At 41.0% G+C, this 21397-nt stretch overlaps 1 protein-coding gene across 1 annotated transcript in view; it reads left to right on the top strand.

Annotated features, from left to right (window-relative positions):
• CERS6 (ceramide synthase 6) overlaps positions 1-21397 on the top strand; it is a 315277-nt gene that overhangs the window by 231767 nt on the left and 62113 nt on the right. The window contains exons 5-6 of the mRNA XM_068544956.1: positions 5699-5749; positions 8003-8095. Of these exons, the coding sequence (XP_068401057.1) occupies positions 5699-5749; positions 8003-8095 (144 nt within the window). The remainder of the gene's footprint in view (positions 1-5698; positions 5750-8002; positions 8096-21397) is intronic.

The following is a 21397-nucleotide window of genomic DNA, read 5'->3' as shown; positions in this document are numbered from 1 at the left end:
AAAAGGCGAATGAGGACTGCTCGGTGACCTCCAGCAGCACATCTGACCTCCATCCTGGTGCTGGAGTTCGGTTTGCTCAGGGTGAGAAGGGCCTCAGAAGCCTCCCCTGGGACACTGTGTTATTGATGGATGTGCTTGCGGCCAAGTTGTGTCTCACGTGATGTGTCTGGGAGCAGATGTGCATAATACTGTATAATGAAAAATCCCATTATACATTGTGATTTAAATCGAGAGTGTTAGAGGTCATTTCGTATCCACTCTGTTACTGTCCGTCTTAGTCTTGTTCAGATGTTTTGTAAGTCTTCTTAAATTGAAATTAGTTGATGTGTACCTTAAGAGCTATTAAGTAGCATTTATGGAGAGTTGTCTCACAATGCTGTGTTAGTCAGCTTGGACTGCCAAAGCAAAATGCCATAGACGACGTGGCTGAAACAACAGAAACTTACTTCTCACCGTTCAGGAGGTTGGACGTTCCAGATCAAGGTCTGGCAAGGTTCGGTTTTCAGTGAGAACTCTCCTCCTAGCTTGCCTCTCTTCCTCATCACTGCAGTCCTCACGTGGCCTTTCCTCTGAGCATGTGAGGAGAGAGAGCACTCTCTCACTTCCTCTTCTTATAAAGCCACCAATCCTATCGGTTTAGGGCCCTATCCTTATGGCCTCATCTAACCTTAATTATCTCCTAAAGGCCCTGTCTCTAAATACAGTCACGTTGAGGGTTTAGGGCTTGAATATGTGAATTCAGTCCATAGCAGGTGCTAAAACAACAAAAAAACTTGGTATAATTTCTGTTGACCAAAAAAAAAAAAAGAAAAAAAGTAGGAAGTAAATCTGAGGGATCTTGTGAATGACCTATAATCGTGGAACTCTTTAACAGTGAGAGGCATGGCTAGCCATCTGGGACGTGTGATTTCTTTTGTAGCTTAAGCAGGATTTGGAGGTCCTTTCTAACCTGAAAATTCAATATTTTTAGGTAATAGCTCAATTATTGATTCTCAGTTATGGATAAATCAATTCCAAATATCCATGATTTTCTTTCATTACGCATTCTTTGTACACCCAGAGTACCTTGGGAAGTTATAATGGAAGAATCTGGCTGGCCTGAGTTTGTGTCCCAGCTTTTCTACTTACCAGCTGGGTAGCCTTCAGTTAATTACGGTACCTCTTTGAGATTGCTTTTTGTCTATAAAATAATCATACTTACCTTGATGCATATACAGTCAGCCCTCTGTATCCGCGGATGCAAGAACCCGTGGATATAGAGAGCCGACTGTTCATGCCATTTTATATAAGGGACTTGAGCATCCTTGGATTTTGGAATCCACGGGGGGTCCTGGAACCAATCCCCTGAGAATACCTAGGGATGGCTCTATTAATGAGAATACAGGCTATACTACTGTGTGTGTGTGTGTGTGTGTGTGTGTGTGTGTGTGTGTGTATATATATATATATGCATATATATATATATATATATATATATATATATATATATATATATATATATATATATATATATATATATATATATATATGACAACACAGTAGTTTAGATATGAGAGGATGATAGGAATTTATCTGTGTCACACATATAATCCAGAGGTAAGCAGACCAGGGCTAGTAGGAGGCCTCCAACATCAACTTCAACAGAAACTTCCATCCCAGGGTGAAAGATGACAGCTCCAGCTCTTATTATCTCCCTCCAATGGGAATGCAGAAAGGGTGAGAACAGCTCATTCACATTTACTCTTAGGGACAGCATCCCAAAGTGGCACGTGTCAATTCTGCTCACATCTCTTCCACCAGAGCTTAGATGTGTGGTTCTAGCAAGCACAGAAGTTGGTTGAGAAGCATTGTCTCCAGCTAAATAGTGTTTTACTAACAATTTCTGCTTCAAATTTGGCTATTGTAAAGATTAGAAATAATTTATTAATTTATTCACCTAACAGTGAATTGTGAAATATTATAACAAAGTGCCTAGCAAGGTGCCTTACACCTGGTAAATACCAAGTTGGATCACCCTCCTTACTTTCCTCTAGCACCTTACTACTCAAAATGTGGTCCAGGGTCCAAGCATCACCTTGAAGCTTGTTAAAAATGTAGACTCTCAGCCCCACACCAGACCTACGGAATCAGATCCTGCGTTTTAATAGTTTGAGGAGCCCCCACAGCAGCATATTCTTTGTCTTTTATGGTACCTGCACGCTATGTTATCTTGAGCACTTACAATGTTGCTATGAGAATTAAATGAGATACTATGCATAAAATACTGTAAAATCTGTAACGTGCTTCATATCATTATTTAACTGTATATGTCTGAGGGAGAATAAAGTGAATCTTAAGTTATTGGAATGCCAAGATTTGAGAATCATTGGGTTTTTGGATTTTCCTATGTTGATAATGTCCCCTGATACTGTAATGCCATGTAAAAAAGGCATCTCTATTTTCAGAAAAGGTGCTTGAATCACCTTGCACTGTCCTAGGTACAGAGCTTTTCTCTAATTATGTAGGAAGATGCTAGACCCATCCTTCTAAAATGAGGGTTTTCAGTGTATTTTTTCATAACCATTATTCTTTCTTGACATCTAAATATTGCAGTTTTTTATGTTCTTAAACATAAAAAGATTTTGATATCAGATTTTGATATCAAATGAACATGGAAATGATTCCTAAAAAGGTATCTGGAAAAACTGATTTAAAAAACAATAGGTTTATGGTATCAGTTGAAACTAAAGATGCTATACCTAATGCATTAAATATAAGCAGCCAATCCAGATTCATATGTTAGTGTTGAGCTGTTAGAAATTAGGAGAATCACCATTTCATGGACTTGTCTTCTCATCTGTAAATTGGGAAAGATAGTATTTGTTCTGTCTCAAAGAGTTTTGGGAGCCATAACATGAGATCCTAGAAAAATGTAGCATATAGAAGATGATATTAATATCTAGTATTGTCAAAGTAGGAAGTATATGTGAACACGCATTGTGAAATAAGTATGTGAAAGTGCTTACTTAAATGTTTGGCAAACAAGCTTGCAGGCTGAGCTATGGCCCTGGTAGCCCCATCAAATTCTCAGTGTTCTTTGCTCCTGCTTCACAAATTCTCAGTGTTCTTTGCCCCTGCTTCAAGTGGGCGGGACCCATTGAGAGACAAAGACTCACCCACTGTTTCTGCAGGTCAGTCGGGTTTCCGCACGTGATACAAGCATGTCTAGGTGATGCACATCTGATGCATGCAGGGAAAGGCCTGGGTGTTAGAAGAAAACCAGGGAGCCAAGAAGCTCACAGACGAAGGGAAGCTCTAAATGATGGATTTTCCTGGGTCACTGGGAGTTGTACCTTTGCTCTCCCGCCTCTGACGGGAAGGATGACTGTAGTGGAAGAGATTTCTGCTGTGTCTTTAGAGGCAAGCACGCACACGCCCTGTGGGCTTGGGACTGATGCATTCAGAAAAAAGACCATGAGGCTTTTTATAGGTGTTGCATTTCATTCTGCATTCCTTCTCATTAGCATTCAGTAATGAATGCTGAACTGTCAACTTGAGTGTCTCATCCTGGAGGGATAAACGTAAGAATCTGACATACGTTTCCCTCAGGGACTTTCAGCTAATTGTACAGATAGTAAACAGTTTTATCAGAGAGGAAGGTAATAGCTAACATTTGTACTCTAAAGTAGATTTTGCTGTGTTGTGCCCACATTTAAAAATAACGCATATATGTGTGTGTTTAAAAAGAAATCTATATCTGCATGTATATCTATATTATATAGAAAAAAAGGCCCCAAATGGGCTGTACATTAAAATGTTAATAGTGATGAGAATTCAAATTATTTTTCTTTTTATTATTTTCAGTATTTTCTATATCTTGCTCAACGGACATGTATCGTTTATATAAGTCAATAACCTATTAAGCTTCTGAAGCCTCTGCAGCATTTTCATACATGCTCTCTCATTTGATCCTCACAATCACCCTGTGAGGTCGGTCACTCATAAACCTCAGTGTCATGGACATGAGAAATGGAGGACACAGACAGACAGACAACTCAGGCACCAAGGGAGTTAAGTGCAGAGAGATTACGTGATACGTACAGCGTAGCACAGGCAGCAAATGGCGAAAGCAGGAGAAATGGAAGGAGAATCAGGAGTGCTTGAATGAAAGGGGACTGTAAAGATCCCTGGACCTCATTAGGTTTAGGGCACGGCACGGCTTTTTACTTCAACCTGGCTCCCTAAACTGAGGCCTGGTTCAGTTTTTATCAGACTCAAAGTTAGGGTCACAGTGGCTATGTTCGGCTGTGAGACCAGATAGTCTGAGTTTGATTTCCAGCTCTGGCCCTGCCTCGCTAATTAACCTGGATGGTTAATTATGGACTCAGGGCCTCAGTTTACCCATCTGTAAAATGAGGCAAATACTACTACTAGTTACTGTAATGATTAAATGAGTTCATACATGTGAGATCCTTTAAAAGTATATGGGACAATCTAAAGAGAAACAACTTTTTAATTGGTTAAATAAATAACAGATCATGAAGGAAAACCCTCAGAAAAAAGTGTATGGTCATAGGGAGGACTCAGCAAATACTAGCAAATATCCTCCTCATCCTCATCGGTGCAGGGCTGATGAGGACCATGGGGGGCGGTGTGGAAGGATATCTCTGTGGCTTTCAGAGAGACAACTACATTATCCTACTGCAGAGGCAGCAACTTTTGATCTTACAGGGCCTGGGACAAGATACGGAGGTTAGGTCAGTACAAATATATCTGACATTAAACTCTCAGTGACAGTATTATCATTTTGAGACATATAAACACAGATTGTATTAATGATAGATTATGTTTCTTAATAGTTAGAAACATACTGATGTGTATCAAATGTGTATAGATGTATACCACCAAGTGCTGATAGCTATAGATCAGGAATGCGAAAAGAATGATAAAGTTAATACAAAAATATGAGAAAGTTTGTGCTGATATTATGGGATGGTTCAGCTCTCTATTCAAATCCATACCAACCCCTCCCTGTTTATTACAGATGTTTGGAATCTGTGTGTATACTTAGATGCTCTCTCTGATTTTACAAGGTGGTAAGGCAAGCGATTGCCGTTAAATTAAGAAAGATTGTTTTGTCTTCGAAAGACCTTGACCGTGAGTCCGAGCGTGGGGTGTACTGTAAGGGCTAATTCCCTCAGGCCTGGAATTAGTCAGAGCTGTCCTACTGAAATGAGAGTCCCTGCTTGCTATTGACCCCCACTCAATGCGTGAAACAATTGATTAATAATGTTGCTTTGTAAACATTGAGTTGGAGGAGTTTCAAGATTTGCACCGTCAGCATTGTTTATTGATAATAGGTTGATGATTTGCAGCTGGTCTTGGTGAGACACTTGAAGGGCTCTGCTGTTGAGGCTGGTTACCTAGCAGGGATGTGTCTACAGGACCAGCAAAATATAAAAAAACACCAGCTAGGACTCTATCCCGGAAGTGGCTTGAAATACTGCCGGTTGAGTTTAGAAGATTACCCAGAGAGAATGTATGATGGAATCCTCATGGCTTTGCTCTCCTGTTCCTAATTGTACTAAGTCCTTCCGTTCTCACACAGGTAGATTGTTGAAATCCCCAAATACTGGGGGGCCAGAACCTGTCATAAACATCTCTTCTCCCGCTTCTTTTCCAAAACATGTGAAATGTGTTTCTTTGTCATGTTTTTCAGACCCCCTGGCTGTGGAATACAAGGCACTGCTGGTACAACTACCCCTATCAGGTAAGGACACATTACCATCTGGGTTTTTACGCATGTAAAGTACCTTTCTTAGGTCAGCGTCATGGTTTCAGGCAGGTCCCAGCAGGTTGGGCCGCCACTTTGCTTGCCCCCCGCCGTGCCCCCTGCTGCTTGATGGTGGACACAGCCTAGTGAGAGAGGTAGTTTGTGTTAGAATCAAAGCTTGAGCAGACGGAGGAAGTGTGGAAGGTGCGTTTGCTGGAAAGTAAGATACAATCGCTTCAGTAGGTGGATAATTCCCTTTCTAACAGCCAGTGTGCTTTTGGTCACTGAGGACCTGATAACAGCCCTGGCCTGTCTCGGCAGCTAGCGGGCAGAGCTCACGTGAGGAGCTGGAGCTGGCGTGCTGAGTTTGGTTCACTTTGTGGCTTAGGAGCAGCCTCTAAAGATGTAAATAAAGCACTATTTTCTTGAACTCAGAAAAATGGGCTTGTCCCATTACATGTAGACAAAAATAGCATCGTTGAAAATGAGATTAAAATCATATCCCAGACAGGGAGCATTTCAGATCCCTGCCCACAGACATACCTTTGCCTCTGTCCATGAACTCAGTGATATTAGCGTGTGTTGTGGTCCCTAGCTCAGTTACTACTTGAATATCAAAGCTGGGACTGTTCTCGAAATTTCTTGCTGAAACATTTCTAGAATTTCTAGTTCATTTGGGATATATTATTTAAGAGAAACAAATACAACCAGGTATTTTAGTGATAAAATAAAGAGATGGGCATTGTGATAAGCAATTTGGATTTTTGACTTTGGGATTCTTTGGGTTGTCTTTTTAGAGGCATTTGGTCTAACAAAGTTAATGGGAGCAGGTGTGCCCTGCAATTTCTCTATTACACACAGTGTTGCAACAGGGGGTAGGGTCTGGTGTTGGCTATACCCCTCGGGTAGGTTCAAGGCTAGGGACATGTTGAAATGGGGATTCCAGTTTGCATTTCCGTCTCTTTCATGTAGTGTATTCAAATTAAGAAAGACTAAATCAGCAACATGACATGGTCAGAGAGAGCTGAACATTCCAGGGCTATCTGATCAAGACTAAAGCAACGTTGAAAGCAATGACTTACTGTACACAATTGTAATTCACAGGCCCAACTGCTGTTTTACTATCTTAAATACTTGGAATATTGTCATTTACCCCTCTCTTTGTGCCCTGTAATGATATATTGAGTGGAGAGGATCCTTTCCTCGTGTGTTTTGTTGACAAAGATGAATGAGGGGGACAACTGTTTTTCTTGATGTCCATGCTTAGAGTTGGTAGTTAAGTGATTGCCGACTTCTTGCGAAAGTTACTTATTGTGCTGCTATTGGTTTACAAAGCATTTCAGTTTCAACCCCTTGTGTGCAGTGGTGTGGAGGTGTTCATGTAATGAGTTTCAAAGGTCTTTCATTCATTCTGGGAAAGAAAGTTGTTTCATTACAACCCAATGAAACAATTAAAAACAACTCATTAAAAATGGTTTTTTAAAAATCTGTTTTGTTTTTATGGATTTATGTGCAAAATAAATAAATATTACTGACTTCCACTGCTTCCCTGAGCTTCTCCCCATTCCTGGACCTGTGAGGCAGGTGTTACCTCCATTTTCCAGTAAGTAAACGAAGGCCCTACTTAAGCTGTGGAGCGGGCATTCAAACTCAGATTCCCTGGCTGGGCGCCGAGTCTGGTATCTCTTAGCAGCTTTCTTGTCCCCCTGATCTTTTAATAAATGTTTTTGAATTATCTTTTTTTTTTTTAATAATTACAACGTACAGAACATTTTCCTAAAGAAAGCTCCAATTAAGGCAGAATTTGAAACTATGTCTCAGTGACCCATATAGTACTCCAGTTTCTTCCACCTCTCCTGGTCCCTGTGCTGTGGAATCTCACAGGAGTTGTCCAGAGTTACTCTTTCTGTGTATATGTTAGAATTTTTTTGCAGGTTGCCTAAAGGAATCTTCAGAGACTCATGTCAAAGTACCATAAATGCAATTGTTAAAATGAGCGGTGAATCGGGTACCAATGCCAAATGTTCATACTGATTGACACTTTTTTGGTTGGAGGTGAAACAAAGCTAATGACATCAAGCTGTGGATTATAGGCGTCCTTCAAAGCTCCCTTATCCACAGAGAGAATGGGGCCAGAATTTGTGGAGGCGTAAGACCATGCCACTTTTCAGTACGGAGCTTGAGATGTTTGACACACAGATTTGGTTTCGTATTAATTATTAATCTTGCCTTTTTCTCCTTGATCCTCAGCCACTCACGCCTGACCTTCACTACTATTATATCCTGGAGCTGTCATTTTATTGGTCTTTAATGTTTTCCCAGTTCACTGATATCAAAAGAAAGGTAAGAGTGGGTGTGTTGTAAAGGGCTTGTAAACAGGTGTCTTTCATGGCCCTAGGCAGATGGATATAGAGTCTCAAAGGCAGTCACTTCTGTTTTCCCATCAGTACTGCATTAGTACAACTTCCGGCATTATTACAGAAAATTCTCTACTTTTGTTTGTGCTGTTTTATATTTTATTCCCATTGTCTCTTCACCCTCCCCCCACCAAACCTAGTGTTCTTTTCTCCATGAAAAAATATAACAGTGAATCTTAACAGCATTAATTTCCTCTCAGTCTGATTCACAAGTCCCTTTGTTCTCCAAATTAAAGAAGAAAAATTGTATTTGTAGCTCCTGGGGAGAGAGTAAAACCTCAGTGTTCCAGCCCTACAGAATGAAGATTTCCCCAATTAAAGAGTTATCTGATGTCAAAATACATTAGGAAAACACAGCATTCCTAAGCGAACTGTGATCTGGTTTTCACCCCTCCCCTCCACTGGAGTAGCTTTTGCTGAGGGTACTCTTGACCTCTTAAGTGTTAGACCCACTCTTTCTAGTTCCCATCCTACCAGCTTCTGGGCAGAATTGGCACTTTTGGCTATTCACTGTTTTGTTTTTTTTTTTTCCGTGAAGCTATTTTCTCCAGATTCCCATATTTGGATCATTCCTTCAAGTCATCTTTGCTGGTCTCCACCCCAGTGCCCCGTGCTCTGCATACTTGCGTGCACCAGGGTCTGGTCCTAGATTACAGGACGTCATCTCCCTGGGTGATCCAGGTTCATACCCTCCAGCACTGTCAACCATAACTTCTATACCAATAACTCCCAAATGGTTCTCTCCTGTCCCAGATCCTCTCTGGGTCCACACTACCACAAATCTAATCATAAGTGATAGTACTGTGTTCTTCTTGTTATTTTATCGTTTAATCCTCACAACAGCCTGAAGATCCAGACTGATCACTTATTATTTATTTTCCTTTTATGAATGAGGAGACTGAACCTTACAAAGTGCTCCCGACCGAACACATCATCTTGCCCTAGTCTTGTTCTTCCTCCAGTAATCTTTATCACAGACAGTCATGTAAGCTAGAAGTTTTCCTTCGCTCTCCTCTTTGCCACCCCTTGTACCTACTCCCTTAGTATCACTGACACGTTTAGTTTGAGTCCTCTTTACTTTGGCTTAATCTGTTAACAACAGCCTCTTAAATGGCATTCCTATCTAAATAGTCATTCTTGTCTTCCTGCCATCTAAGAGTTATGTTTCTCAAACCTTAAAGACAAAGCCAGACTACTTGGAGTGATATTCAGTGTTGTCACCATGATTCAAACCCACCTCTCTAGTTTTATCGCCCACCCTTCTCTCCCTCTTTTGACACACACATATGTCTTAGTTACAGATATCGTCTCACCATTGTTCAAACACATTTTTTTCCCATAACATCTTTGTTTTTTACAAGACCTTGCCTGTGGCTAGAATCTGCTCTATTCTCCTTCCTCCTAGACCAGACCAAGCCCCAAAGCAGTCCCTTCTTTGAAGCCTTATTCATTCCCATGGTTTTTGACCACTTCTTCCTCTGTGTTTAGTTTACCAGTGCCCAATACTTACCATATTGTACTTTTTAATGGTATGGTGACCTGCCTGTCTCCCTTCACCAGACTTGGAGTGCAAAGAGCAGGATATGTTCATCTTTGTATCTCTCGTGACTGTCAATGCACCTGCTTATGGTGGGGCTCAGTAAGTTTAGCGTGAATGAATAAATAGACTCATCAGAATGTCTTCTCCCTTACTCATGCATATCTCCCAGGCTCCTTTGCAAACAAGACTGTGCATTGTGATAGAGCGCAATACTATAACATTCCATTTCTTGGTTAGATCGGTAATCTGCCAAATTGCAAAATATCCACGTGGCAGCTGAAAAGCATTTAGGAGTCTACAGCCCTAGTACCTGCGTCGCCTCCCCCAGGTATGCTCCTGTCACTCTCCTATGGCAGTGGCTTACTTGGTTGGCAACAGGCTGTCTTTCCTGACAGCATGGTCTTAATGTGGTATATGTCACCTGATTCTCAGAAGTGGATGGTCCCTGCAAGAGCTAAGGCTTAGGCATAGCAGATAACTCATTGACACACATAATTTGTGGTTCCCTTACTCATTGCACCAAATGCTCTGGGTCCATTTCTCAAAACGTTTAAAGATCCTTTAGTGATGATATGCCAATTAGATCTCGTCTCTCTTATATGAGGAGCCTTGTTCATTCCTGTGGTCAATACTTGTAGACTGATGGTCGCCACTGTGCCAGGCCCATTGTGCATTTTATTTATTTATTTTTGAAATCTTTAATTGTGGGAAAAATATAAAACATAAAATTTACCATCTTAACCATTTTTAAGTGTGTAGTTTAGTAGTGTTACACACATTCATGCTGTTGTGCAACCAGTTTCCAGAACCCCCTTCATCTTGTAAAACTGAAACTCTGTACCCATTAATCAACAGTTCCCCATTCCCTCCTCACCCAATCTCTACCCCTGGCAACCACCATTCTAGTTTCTGTCTCTATGAATCTGACGACTCTGCGTACCTTACTTAAGTGGAGTCACACCGTATGTGTCCTTTTGTGACTGATGTATTTCACTTAGCATAATGTCTTATTCATCGTGTTGTAGCATGTGTCAGAATTTCCTTCCTTTTTAAGGCTGACGAATACAGATTGTATTTTCTTTTGAGGAGCATTTTTTCCAGGTAGTCACAGAAAACAGTTGTATAACAAAGAAGGAGGTTTGACTATTCTTCTGGTCTTGTAGTTGGGAAAATTGATGTACGATGAACTTATGTAAAATTTTCAAGGTTGTGCAATGTGGGAATCAATTAGAGCCCAAGTTTACCAAGCAAAGTTCCATGATTCACTCATAGATGAGATATTGTCCACAATTCTTGCGTTGTCTTGCCCGGCCATGCTCCTGACATTAGAGATAATAGGCCTTCTGCAGTTCTTTGCCATTTTATTGGTTCCTCTTTTGCTTAATGAGAATTAGGGATGCAATCTCAAGTCAAAGAGATTAATGAAAGCAAAACTGACTGTTACTTGGCCCCCAAGAGCCTAGTCCTAGGGAGCTGTTGCTGCACCAAAAGTCACCAAGCCCCTTCTGCTTGCTTGAGCTCCCTAACATGCATTTACCGTGTCTTTTCACTGAGCCAAGGGGACTCATAGAGGCTTTGTTATTTTAAGCCAAATGACCATCTTCTTAATAGTTATTATAAGTGGATTATTTTCAAGGGTCGAAGTGTTTAATTTTGCATGGTTTTAACTTATCTTGCATCGGTGTAGAGAAGGCCTTCAAAAAGGGGCATTTTTGCAGTGAGGTCCATGGAATTGATTTAGGCCTGTACGTATTGTCAATATTTATAAATTAATTATATATACATTTTCCTGGTCAACGCGAATAGCTTATTGTAGCCATCTGGCATCTCTCCCTTCTTCCCTTGGTCCGAGTACCTTTGCGGGTTCATGGTGCAGCTGGCTTATTCTTGTTTCTTGCACAAAATGGGAATTTGGCTACTACCGTACGTGCTTGTTACTCCACACAGGTTTTAATAAGGAAGGCCTTCTCCTCTGTTGCCATCTCTCATTAATGAGTTGTAGCCCTTGCTTTTCTCCTTCACGTCTTGCTGACTGTCACTGCAGGTCCCTGGTGGTTCCCTCCTCACTGCCCTCCCACACGGAGGACCTGCCATTCCAGCCCTCAGCGAGGATTTATGGTATATTCTCCTACCAAATACATCCCCACCTTCTATGTTGCAACTGTTAACTAAACCCTCACCCTCTAAAAACAGCCCGCCTCCTAATTATAGAATAGAGATGTTTGAAGACATCCATTGACAACAGAGCATGGAAATCAACTTCTGAAGGCTATCCGTAGGGTTGTTAAATAGAAAGGTTATAAAAATATTTCTACAGTTGCCCTATTAAATGACAATGAACTTGAACAGCCATTTTCAAATAGCCACCAGAATTTATAAACGTTTGATCCAAATGCACGCCTCCAGCTGTTAGAATCAGTACCTTAGAATATGAGGTTCAGAAATAACTCTTAGTGACTTAATTGGTTCATGAGACTTTCTAAAAATGGCTTTTATATTCACAAACTTTTCCCCTCTAGAAACGTCCTAGTATTGCCGTCTTTTTTTTTTTTTTTTTTAATTGCTCTGTTTCCAAATAGAATCTGGAGTTTAAAAATGATTGGAGAACTTTCATCCCTCTGGTGACAGAATGCACTGTCTCTCTTGATCATTTCCAGGGTTGGTACTTATATGGTCAGTGACGATATATATACTGTTTATCTCCGCAGAGGGAAGGGACTAGCCAAGACGTAGTCATTTACTATAATGGACTTAAAATTTAAGTATTCTATTATATGCCACCAAGGTATATATATATCTTTGAAGATTTTTCCTTACTTACTTACTTTTTACTTCTTTTTTCTGTCCATTCCTCTCTCCTTCCTTCCCTTCCATTCTTCCTTACGTCTTTTGTAAAAAGAAATAGTTAAGGTACCTTATTCAAAACCAATAGGTATATTCTTGGTATTCAGTATTGTTTGAATCACCTTTTATTTCCCAAGGCTTAATATTTATGAAGATTCTCTTTCAGCACCTGTTTACAATGAGTATTTCTCCTGTACATCTCAATTTTCTAATGGAAGCTAATAAATTTGACTGTGATGGAGCTCAGAACAGCTTGCTTGTATCCAAGCCCTGTGTCCCTTTTAACTAAGCTAAGCTGTGGTTTGGCTTGATGGCCTGGGCCCTTGGCCAGTGAACCTTGCTCGTGTTCGGAGTCCTTTGCAGGAAATCATCTATGGCCGAGTTCCAGGGCCCAGCTGGTGAAATCAGCTTGTTGCTCTTTTGGTCTTTAACCTGAGAGAAAATCTACATCTCATAAAAGATCCCTAACAGAGAGAGATGATGATGATGAAGTTTAGCGAGAAACTTATTGACAGGCTTGTGTTTGCTCTTTAGTAACTTTCGTAGAAAAGAACGGGTGTTCATTGCTACGAGTGCTTCAGCTGCCTTTTGAGGGCCTGCCATGCTCCAGATCTTTCCTGCTTCAATTAGCTTTAGGGTTAAAAAAAAAAAAAAAAAATGCGTGTTTTAATCATTTAATAAGGAAGCAGTATGGCATAGAGTTAAATAAAACAATGTCCATGAAACCATCTAGTACAATGCTTGACAGAGCTCAGAGCGGTACCTAGCACATAATGACCAAAATTTGGTTGAATCAAAACATAGTGCTAAGACCAGAAACAAATCAAAAAACCTCCCAAACTAGTGGTCACAAATTTTTGTATTTTTGGTCAATTAAAGTGAACAAAAGTAATTAGGAAAAGGGACTAACTTAAGGTTGCCAACCTTTTACTTTTCCTAGTAAGGAAATTTTAAAAGTACCTACCACTTACTACCATCAATTCATAAAAGAAAGAACATGTTAATATTTTGAAGGAGAAAAGGCACCTTGTAATAAAGGACAATCCTTTCCATTTATCATTATGAAAAAGTTTTTATTTCTCTCATTTTGTTCTAGACTGGGGAAAAATTATGGGTAATATGGCTTCTTAGAGGTTAAAATCATGGGCTCTGGAGTCCATCTACCTGCCCAGCACCACTTCTAATTTGGTGTGACCTTCAGCACGTTACTTTACCTCTCTGTGCCTCTGTGTCCTGATCCAAAGAATAGAGTTCATATAACCGACCTCACGGGAGTGTTGAGAGCATAAGTGAGTGACACATGCTGTTGAAACAGTGCTTGGCACATAAACAAATGCACCATGTATGTTAGCTGTTACTGTAATCATTAATGCGATTCACCAGATATTGCCAGCTCTCTACTCTCAGGCACATGGAGGCTTGTACTCAGCCATGGCCCTTCTTGTGGTTGGATGGGGCCATGTGACCCCATGGTAGGCTGTAAGCAGAACTGACTCGAGTCAGTAATGTAATGTAATTGCTGGTGTGAGACCCACTAGAGTCTCTTTTCCCCTCTAGCACAGCGATTGGTAACATTTGAGATGGAGGCTACTCCATCAGTCTGGGTCCCTAAGTGATGGTGATGAACAGAGTGCCCTTTGTCCAGCCAATTGGTAACATGTAGTAAAGAAGAAACAGGCCTTTGGTATAAACCACTGAGATTTTAAGGGCTTTGTTCTTGCCACATAACCTAGCTTATCCTGACTGTGCAGCTATTATTAATAATCTGGCAGATTATCATCTCCTAGAACAATTTCTGGAAATCATTTGTCTAGATAGCAGTTCTCAAAGCATGGTCTGCAGACACCTGGAGATTTCTGAGACCCTTTCAGGAGATCTGCAGCATTAAAACTGACTTCATAATAATACTAGGATGTCATCTGCCTTTCTTACTGCATTGAAATTTGCACTAATCGTGCAAAAGTAACGGCAAAACTGCTAGCAGTGGCACCAAACAGTATGAGTAGTTTTGTGTTCCTCACTGCCACGTGCTTGCAGGAAGAAACAAAGATGTCCGTTTCACTTGAGAATGCTCTTGTTGAAGCAGTAAAAAGTGTTAATTTGATTAAATCTCTATTCTGGAGTATACATTTTAAAAATTATTTTGTGTGATGAAATGGGAAGGAGGCATAAAGAGCTTCTGTGGCAGAACACTGTACAGTGTGTCTCAAGAAAAATCATGTGTAGTTAGTGGTTTGCATTGAGGGACGTACTAGCTGCTTTTTTCCCCCAAAGAATCTCATTTTTACTTTAAAGAATGACAAACTATGTTTATTCCAACTTGTGTATTTGGTAGACACATTCTTGAAAATGCACAAAGTGAACGGTTGTTTCAAGTAAGACCATTGACATTATTTGCTGTCAATGATACAACTCAAGCTTTCAAGAAAAAAATTAGATTTTTAGAAAAACTTATGTCCACCAGCAAGACCTTGATAGCGTCTCAATACTTAAAGACTTTTCTCATGAGATTGATAGTGATGTTAGTAAATGTGATTTTTAAAATACTATATGACACTCTGTTTCATTAACTCCGTGAGGCAGTATTTTCCAAGTGACTAATGCATGATGCTCCAAAATTATGCCTGAGTGAAAGATCCACTCGAAGGTCAAGACAGACCAGAGGATTTTATGTAATAGAATATGAAAAGTTTATTGATATATATAGTTTTCAATTGCACATTGCAACTAACCTTTAAGAATATCCCTCTTGTCGAGTTTTGGTACAGTGTCAAGAAAGAATATCCATAACTATCTGAAAAGGCTATTAAGGTACTTCTCCCTTTTCCAACTGTGTGATACCAGATTTTCTTTATATACTTTAACCAAAATAACAGGGCAACATATTGAATATATATGCAGTGATGAGAATCCAACATGAGTCAGACATCAAAGAGATTTGCAATCATGGAAAACAAGGCTACCCTTCTCACGATTTTTTTTTTTAATTTCAGAAAATATTTTTCGTAAATATATTATGTTAATTAACATATAATGAACTTCATTTAAAATAAATGAATAAATGTGTTTTACATGTTTTTTAAACTTCTCAGTTTTCATGTCCAATGTGGTAAATACCGATAGATACGACCCACATAAACGAACACTTTTTGGTGTCTTCAATAATTTTTAAGAATACAAAAGACTCCTGAGACCAAAACATATGAGAACTGCTCATCTAGATTATTTTTAAGTCTCTCCTAAGGAGATGACTCTCGGGTAGTGCCTCAGATTGTATCAGCATCTCCTTTCTTTGCTTGAAGAGCTAAAATCACGCCAGATGACATCTGAACATCCCAAGAGGGCTGGAGGATGATGTAGAATTCTCTCTGTGTAACCCCAGTGCTGCTACTTGTAGACACAGGCAGGCAGGCCACTTAACCTCTCTTTCACAGAGGCACCAAGTTGTTCTGTGTGTCCGCTTGTGACTGGAATAGCAATATCCTGCCCTCGAAGCTTAGGTTTCTTCCGAGGCAGATATTCCTGACTCTGAGTCCTCTGTCCTGTTTCTTTCTCACTACAGTGACTTGAGAATCAAAGAAGGGAAGAAGAGGCAGTTCATTTTAGTAAGCCACCATCTGTGATCAAAGCATTGCAACCTAGGGCTGTGTGCAGGCTGGTGGGCCAACAGTGGAACAGCATTGTCTGGAAAAGAAAAAGTATTGTATGGGGCAATTTTATGAGATTTTATTCAAAGCCTGCCTCAACTAGTAGCTTATTCCAGCAATCAAACTCCCAGGTGCCTGGCCAGGAGAGAGGCTGTTAAGTGTCTTTAGATCTCACAGTTAGATGACCAGCCCCTGGACAGCCCTGGGGCAGTGCAGTGGCACATACTGCTCTCCAGGGCATGGAAGGGTGACAGCAGGAACCTCTTCTTCCAGCGTGGTGCCAGGGGCCACATCATCACCACGTTACAGAGAGACCTACTCCCAGGCCCACACAATGCTGCTGGTCCAGGGCTCTGGGTCCTTAAGTCTGGGGCCTCAGGGATCCCACCCTCTCTCAGGAGGTGCCACCGACACTTGGAAGGTATCACTTTCATTGGGAGATTTAGCCATTCTGCTTCCTTTGGGGGGTTTCCCATAAGTCATCCTAGGAGTCTTGGGAAAACACCTACTTTGGCTTGTTATGGCTCTACCTCCCTGACTTGGTGAATTCCCTCCATTTCTATCCCCTTAAATATAAACAGACCCATCTCATATCGTTCTCGTTGGGCGCCCAAGAGGAGGAAGCTCCTCCACTCATGGCTAATCCTCACCTTTGCTCTTGATCCACCTTTTCTTCCTGTCTTCTAGAAGTGACCTTGCTCTATTTGGTAGTCTCTCACTTACATGTGTTTTCAAAAGTGTCTTTGAGAGAGGACCTTCAAGATGGTGGAGGAGTAAGACGTGGAGATCACCTTCCTCCCCACAAATACATCAAAAATACATCTACATGTGGAACAACTCCTACAGAACACCTACTGAATGCTGGCAGAAGACCTCAGACTTCCCAAAAGGCAAGAAACTCCCCACGTACCTGGGTAGGGCAAAAGAAAAAAGAAAAAACAGAGACAAAAGAATAGGGACGGGACCTGCACCTCTGGGAGGGAGCTGTGAAGGAGGAAAAGTTTCCACACACTAGGAAGACCCTTCATGGGAGGAGACTGCGGGTGGCAGAGGGGGGAGCTTCGGAGCCACGGAGGAGAGCGCAGCAACAGGGGTGCAGAGGGCAAAGCGGAGAGATCCCCGCACAGAGGATCAGTGCCGACCAGCACTCACCAGCCCGAGAGGCTTGTCTGCTCACCCGCTGGGGCAGGCGGGGGCTGGGAGCTGAGGCTCGGGCTTCAGAGGTCAGATCCCAGGGAGAGGACTGGGGTTGGCTGCGTGAACACAGCCTGAAGGGGGCTAGTGTGCCACAGCTAGCCGGGAGGGAGTCCGGGAAAAAGTCTGGACCTGCCTAAGAGGCGAGAGACCATTGTTTCAGGGTGCACGAGGAGAGGAGATTCAGAGCACCACCTAAACGAGCGCCAGAGACGGGCGCGAGCCGCGGCTATCAGCGTGGAAACCAGAGATGGGCATGAGATGCTAAGGCTGCTGCTGCAGCCACCAAGAAGCCTGTGTGCAAGCACAGGTCACTCTCCACACCTCCCCACCCGGGAGCCTGTGCAGCCCACCACTGCCAGGGTCCCGAGGTCCATGGACACCTTACCCGGGAGAACACATGGCGTGCCTCAGGCTGTTGCAACATCATGCTGGCCTCTGCCGCCGCAGGCTCGCCCCGCATCCGTACCCTTCCCTCCCCCCGGCCTGAGTGAGCCAGAGCCAACTAATCAGCTGCTCCTTTAACCCTGTCCTGTCTGAGCGAAGAACAGATGCCCTCAGGCAACCTGCAGGCAGAGGCAGGGCCAAATCCAAAGCTGAACCCCGGGAGCTGTGCGAACAAAGAAGAGAAAGGGAAATCTCTCCCAGCAGCCTCAGGAGCAGCAGATTAAATCTCCACAATCAACTTGATGTACCCTGCATCTGTGGAATACCTGAATAGACAACGAATCATCCCAAAATTGAGGCGGTGGACTTTGGGAGCAACTGTAGACTTGGGGTTTGCTTTCTGCATCTAATTTGTTTCTACTTTTATGTTTATCTTAGTTTAGTATTTAGAGCTTATTATCATTGGTAGATTTGGTTATTGATTTGGTTGCTCTCTTCCTTTTTTTTTAATATATATATATATATTTTTTCTTTTTCCTTTTTGTGAGTGTGTATGTGTATACTTTTGTGTGATTTTGTCTGTATAAGTTTGCTTTTACCATTTGTCCTAGGGTTCTGTCTGTCCATTTTTTTTTTTTTTTGTATAGTTTTTAGTGCTTGTTATCATTGGTGGATTTGTTTATTGGTTTGGTTACTCTCTTTTTTAAAAAAATTATTTTTTTATTTTAATAATTTTTTATTTTATTACTTTTTTCTTTCTTTCATTTTTTTTTCTTTTCTCCCTTTTCTTCTGAGCCATGTGGCTGACAGGGTCTTGGTGCTCTGGCCGGGTGTCCGGCCTGAGCCTCTGAGGTGGGAGAGCCGAGTTCAGGACATTGGTCCACCAGAGACCTACCAGCCCCTTGTAATATCAATTGGCGAGAGCTCTACCAGAGATCTCCATCTCAACGCGAAGAACCAGCTCCACTCAACGACCAGCAAGCTCCAGTGCTGGAAACACCATGCCAAACAACTAGCAAGACAGGAACACAACCCCACCCATTAGCATAGAGGCTGCCTAAAGTCATAATAAGGTCACAGACACCCCAAAACACACCACTGCATGCAGTCCTGCCCACCAGAAAGACAACATCCAGCCTCAGCCACCAGAACACAGGCACCAATCCCCTCCACCAGGAAGCGTACACAACCCACTGAACCAACCTTACCCACTGGGGGCAGACACCAAAAACAACAGGAACTACGAACCTGCAGCCTGCGTAAAGGAGACCCCAAACACGGTAAGTTAACCAAAATGAGAAGACAGAGAAATACGCAGCAGATGAAGGAGCAAGGTAAAAACCCACCACACCAAACAAATGAAGAGGAAATAGGCAGTCTACCTGAAAAAGAATTCAGAGTAATGCTAGTAAAGATGACCCTAAACCTTGGAAAATAGAATGGAGAAAATACAAGAAACGTTTAACAAGGACCTAGAAGGACTAAAGAGCAAACAAACAATGATGAACAACACAATAAATGAAATTGAAAATTCTCTTGAAGGAATCAATAGCAGAATAACTGAGGGAGAAGCACAGATAAGTGGCCTGGAAGATAAAATAGTGGAAATAACTGCTGCAGAGCAGAAGAAAGAAAAAAGAATGAATTGAAGAGAGTCTCAGAGACCTCTGGGACAACATTAAACACACCAACATTCAAATTATAGGGGTCCCAGAAGAAGAAGAGAAAAGGAAAGGGACTGAGAAAATATTTGAAGAGATTATAGTTGAAAACTTCCCTAATATGGAAAAGGAGGTAGTCAATCACATCCAGGAAAGGCAGAGAGTCTGATAAAGGATAAATCCAAGGAGAAACACACCAAGACACATATTAATCAAACTATCAAAAATTAAATACAAAGAAAAAATATTAAAAGCAGCAAGGGAAAAACAACAAATAACATACAAGGGAATCCCCATAAGGTTAACAGCTGATCTTTCAGCAGAAACTCTGCAAGCCAGAAGGGAGTGGCAGGACATATTTATAGTGATGAAAGGGAAAAACCTACAACCAAGATTACTCTACCCAGCAAGGATCTCATTCAGATTTGACGGAGAAATTAAAACCTTTACAGACAAACAAAAGCTAAGAGAATTCAGCACCATCAAACCAGCTTTACAACAATACTAAAGGAACTTCTCTAGGCAGGAAACACAAGAGAAGGAAAAGACCTACAATAACAAACCCAAAACAATTAAGAAAATGGTAATAGGAACATACATATCGATAATTACCTTAAATGTAAATGGATTAAGTGCTCCCACCAAAAGACATAGACTGGCTGAATGGATACAAAAACAAGACCCGTATATATGCTGTCTACAAGAGACCCACTTCAGACCTAGGAACACATACAGACTGAAAGTGAGGTGATGGAAAAAGATATTCCATGCAAATGGAAATCAAAAGAAAGCTGGAGTAACAATTCTCACATCAGACAAAATAGGCTTTAAAATAAGGACTATTACAAGCGACAAAGAAGGACACTACATAATGATCAAGGGAGCAATCCAAGAAGAAGATATAACAATTGTAAATATTTATGCACCCAACATAGGAGCACCTCAATACATAAGGTAAACGGTAATAGCCATAATAAGGGAAATCGACAGTAACACAATCATAGTAGGGGACTTTAACACCCCACTTTCACCAATGGACAGATCATCCAATGTGAAAGTAAATAAGGAAACACAAGCTTTAAATGATACATTAAACAAGATGTACTTAATTGATATTTATAGGACATTCCATCCAAAAACAGCAGATTACACTTTCTTCTCAAGTGCTCATGGAACATTCTCCAGGATCATCTCTTGGGTCACAAATCAAGCCGTGGTAAATTTAAGGAAGTAGAAATCATGTCAAGTATCTTTTCTGACCACAACGCTATAAGACTAGATATCAATTACAGGGAAAAAACTGTATAAAATACAAACACATGGAGGCTAAAGAATACACTACTAAATAACCAAGAGATCACTGAAGAAATCAAAGAGGAAATCCCAAAATACCTAGAAACAAATGACAATGAAAACACAACAACCCAAAACCTATGGGATGCAGCAAAAGCAGTTCTAAGAGGGAAGTTTATAGCAATACAATCCTACCTCAAGAAACAAGAAACATCTCAAATAAACAACCTAACCATACACCTAAAGCAATTAGAGAAAGAACAACCAAAAAAACCCAAAGTTATCAGAAGGAAAGGAAACATAAAGATCAGATCAGAAATAAATGAAAAAGAAATGAAGGAAACAATAGCAAAGATCAATAAACTAAAAGATGGTTCTCTGAGAAGATAAACAAAATTGATAAACCATTAACCAGACTCATCAAGAAAAAAAGGGAAATGACTCAAATCAACAGAATTAGAAATGAAAAAGGAGAAGTAACAACTGACACTGCAGAAATACACAGAATCATGAGAGATTACTACAAGCACCTGTACGCCAATAAAATGGAAAACCTGGAAGTAATGGACACATTCTTAGAAAAGCACAACCTTCCAAGACTGAACCAGGAAGAAATAGAAAACATAAACAGACCAATCACAAGCACTGAAATTGAAAATGTG

This window comes from Eschrichtius robustus, chromosome 5 (genome assembly GCF_028021215.1).
Source record: "Eschrichtius robustus isolate mEscRob2 chromosome 5, mEscRob2.pri, whole genome shotgun sequence".
In the NCBI taxonomy this organism is placed as follows: Eukaryota; Metazoa; Chordata; class Mammalia; order Artiodactyla; family Eschrichtiidae; genus Eschrichtius; species Eschrichtius robustus.
This window is presented reverse-complemented; position numbering and strand designations above follow the sequence as displayed.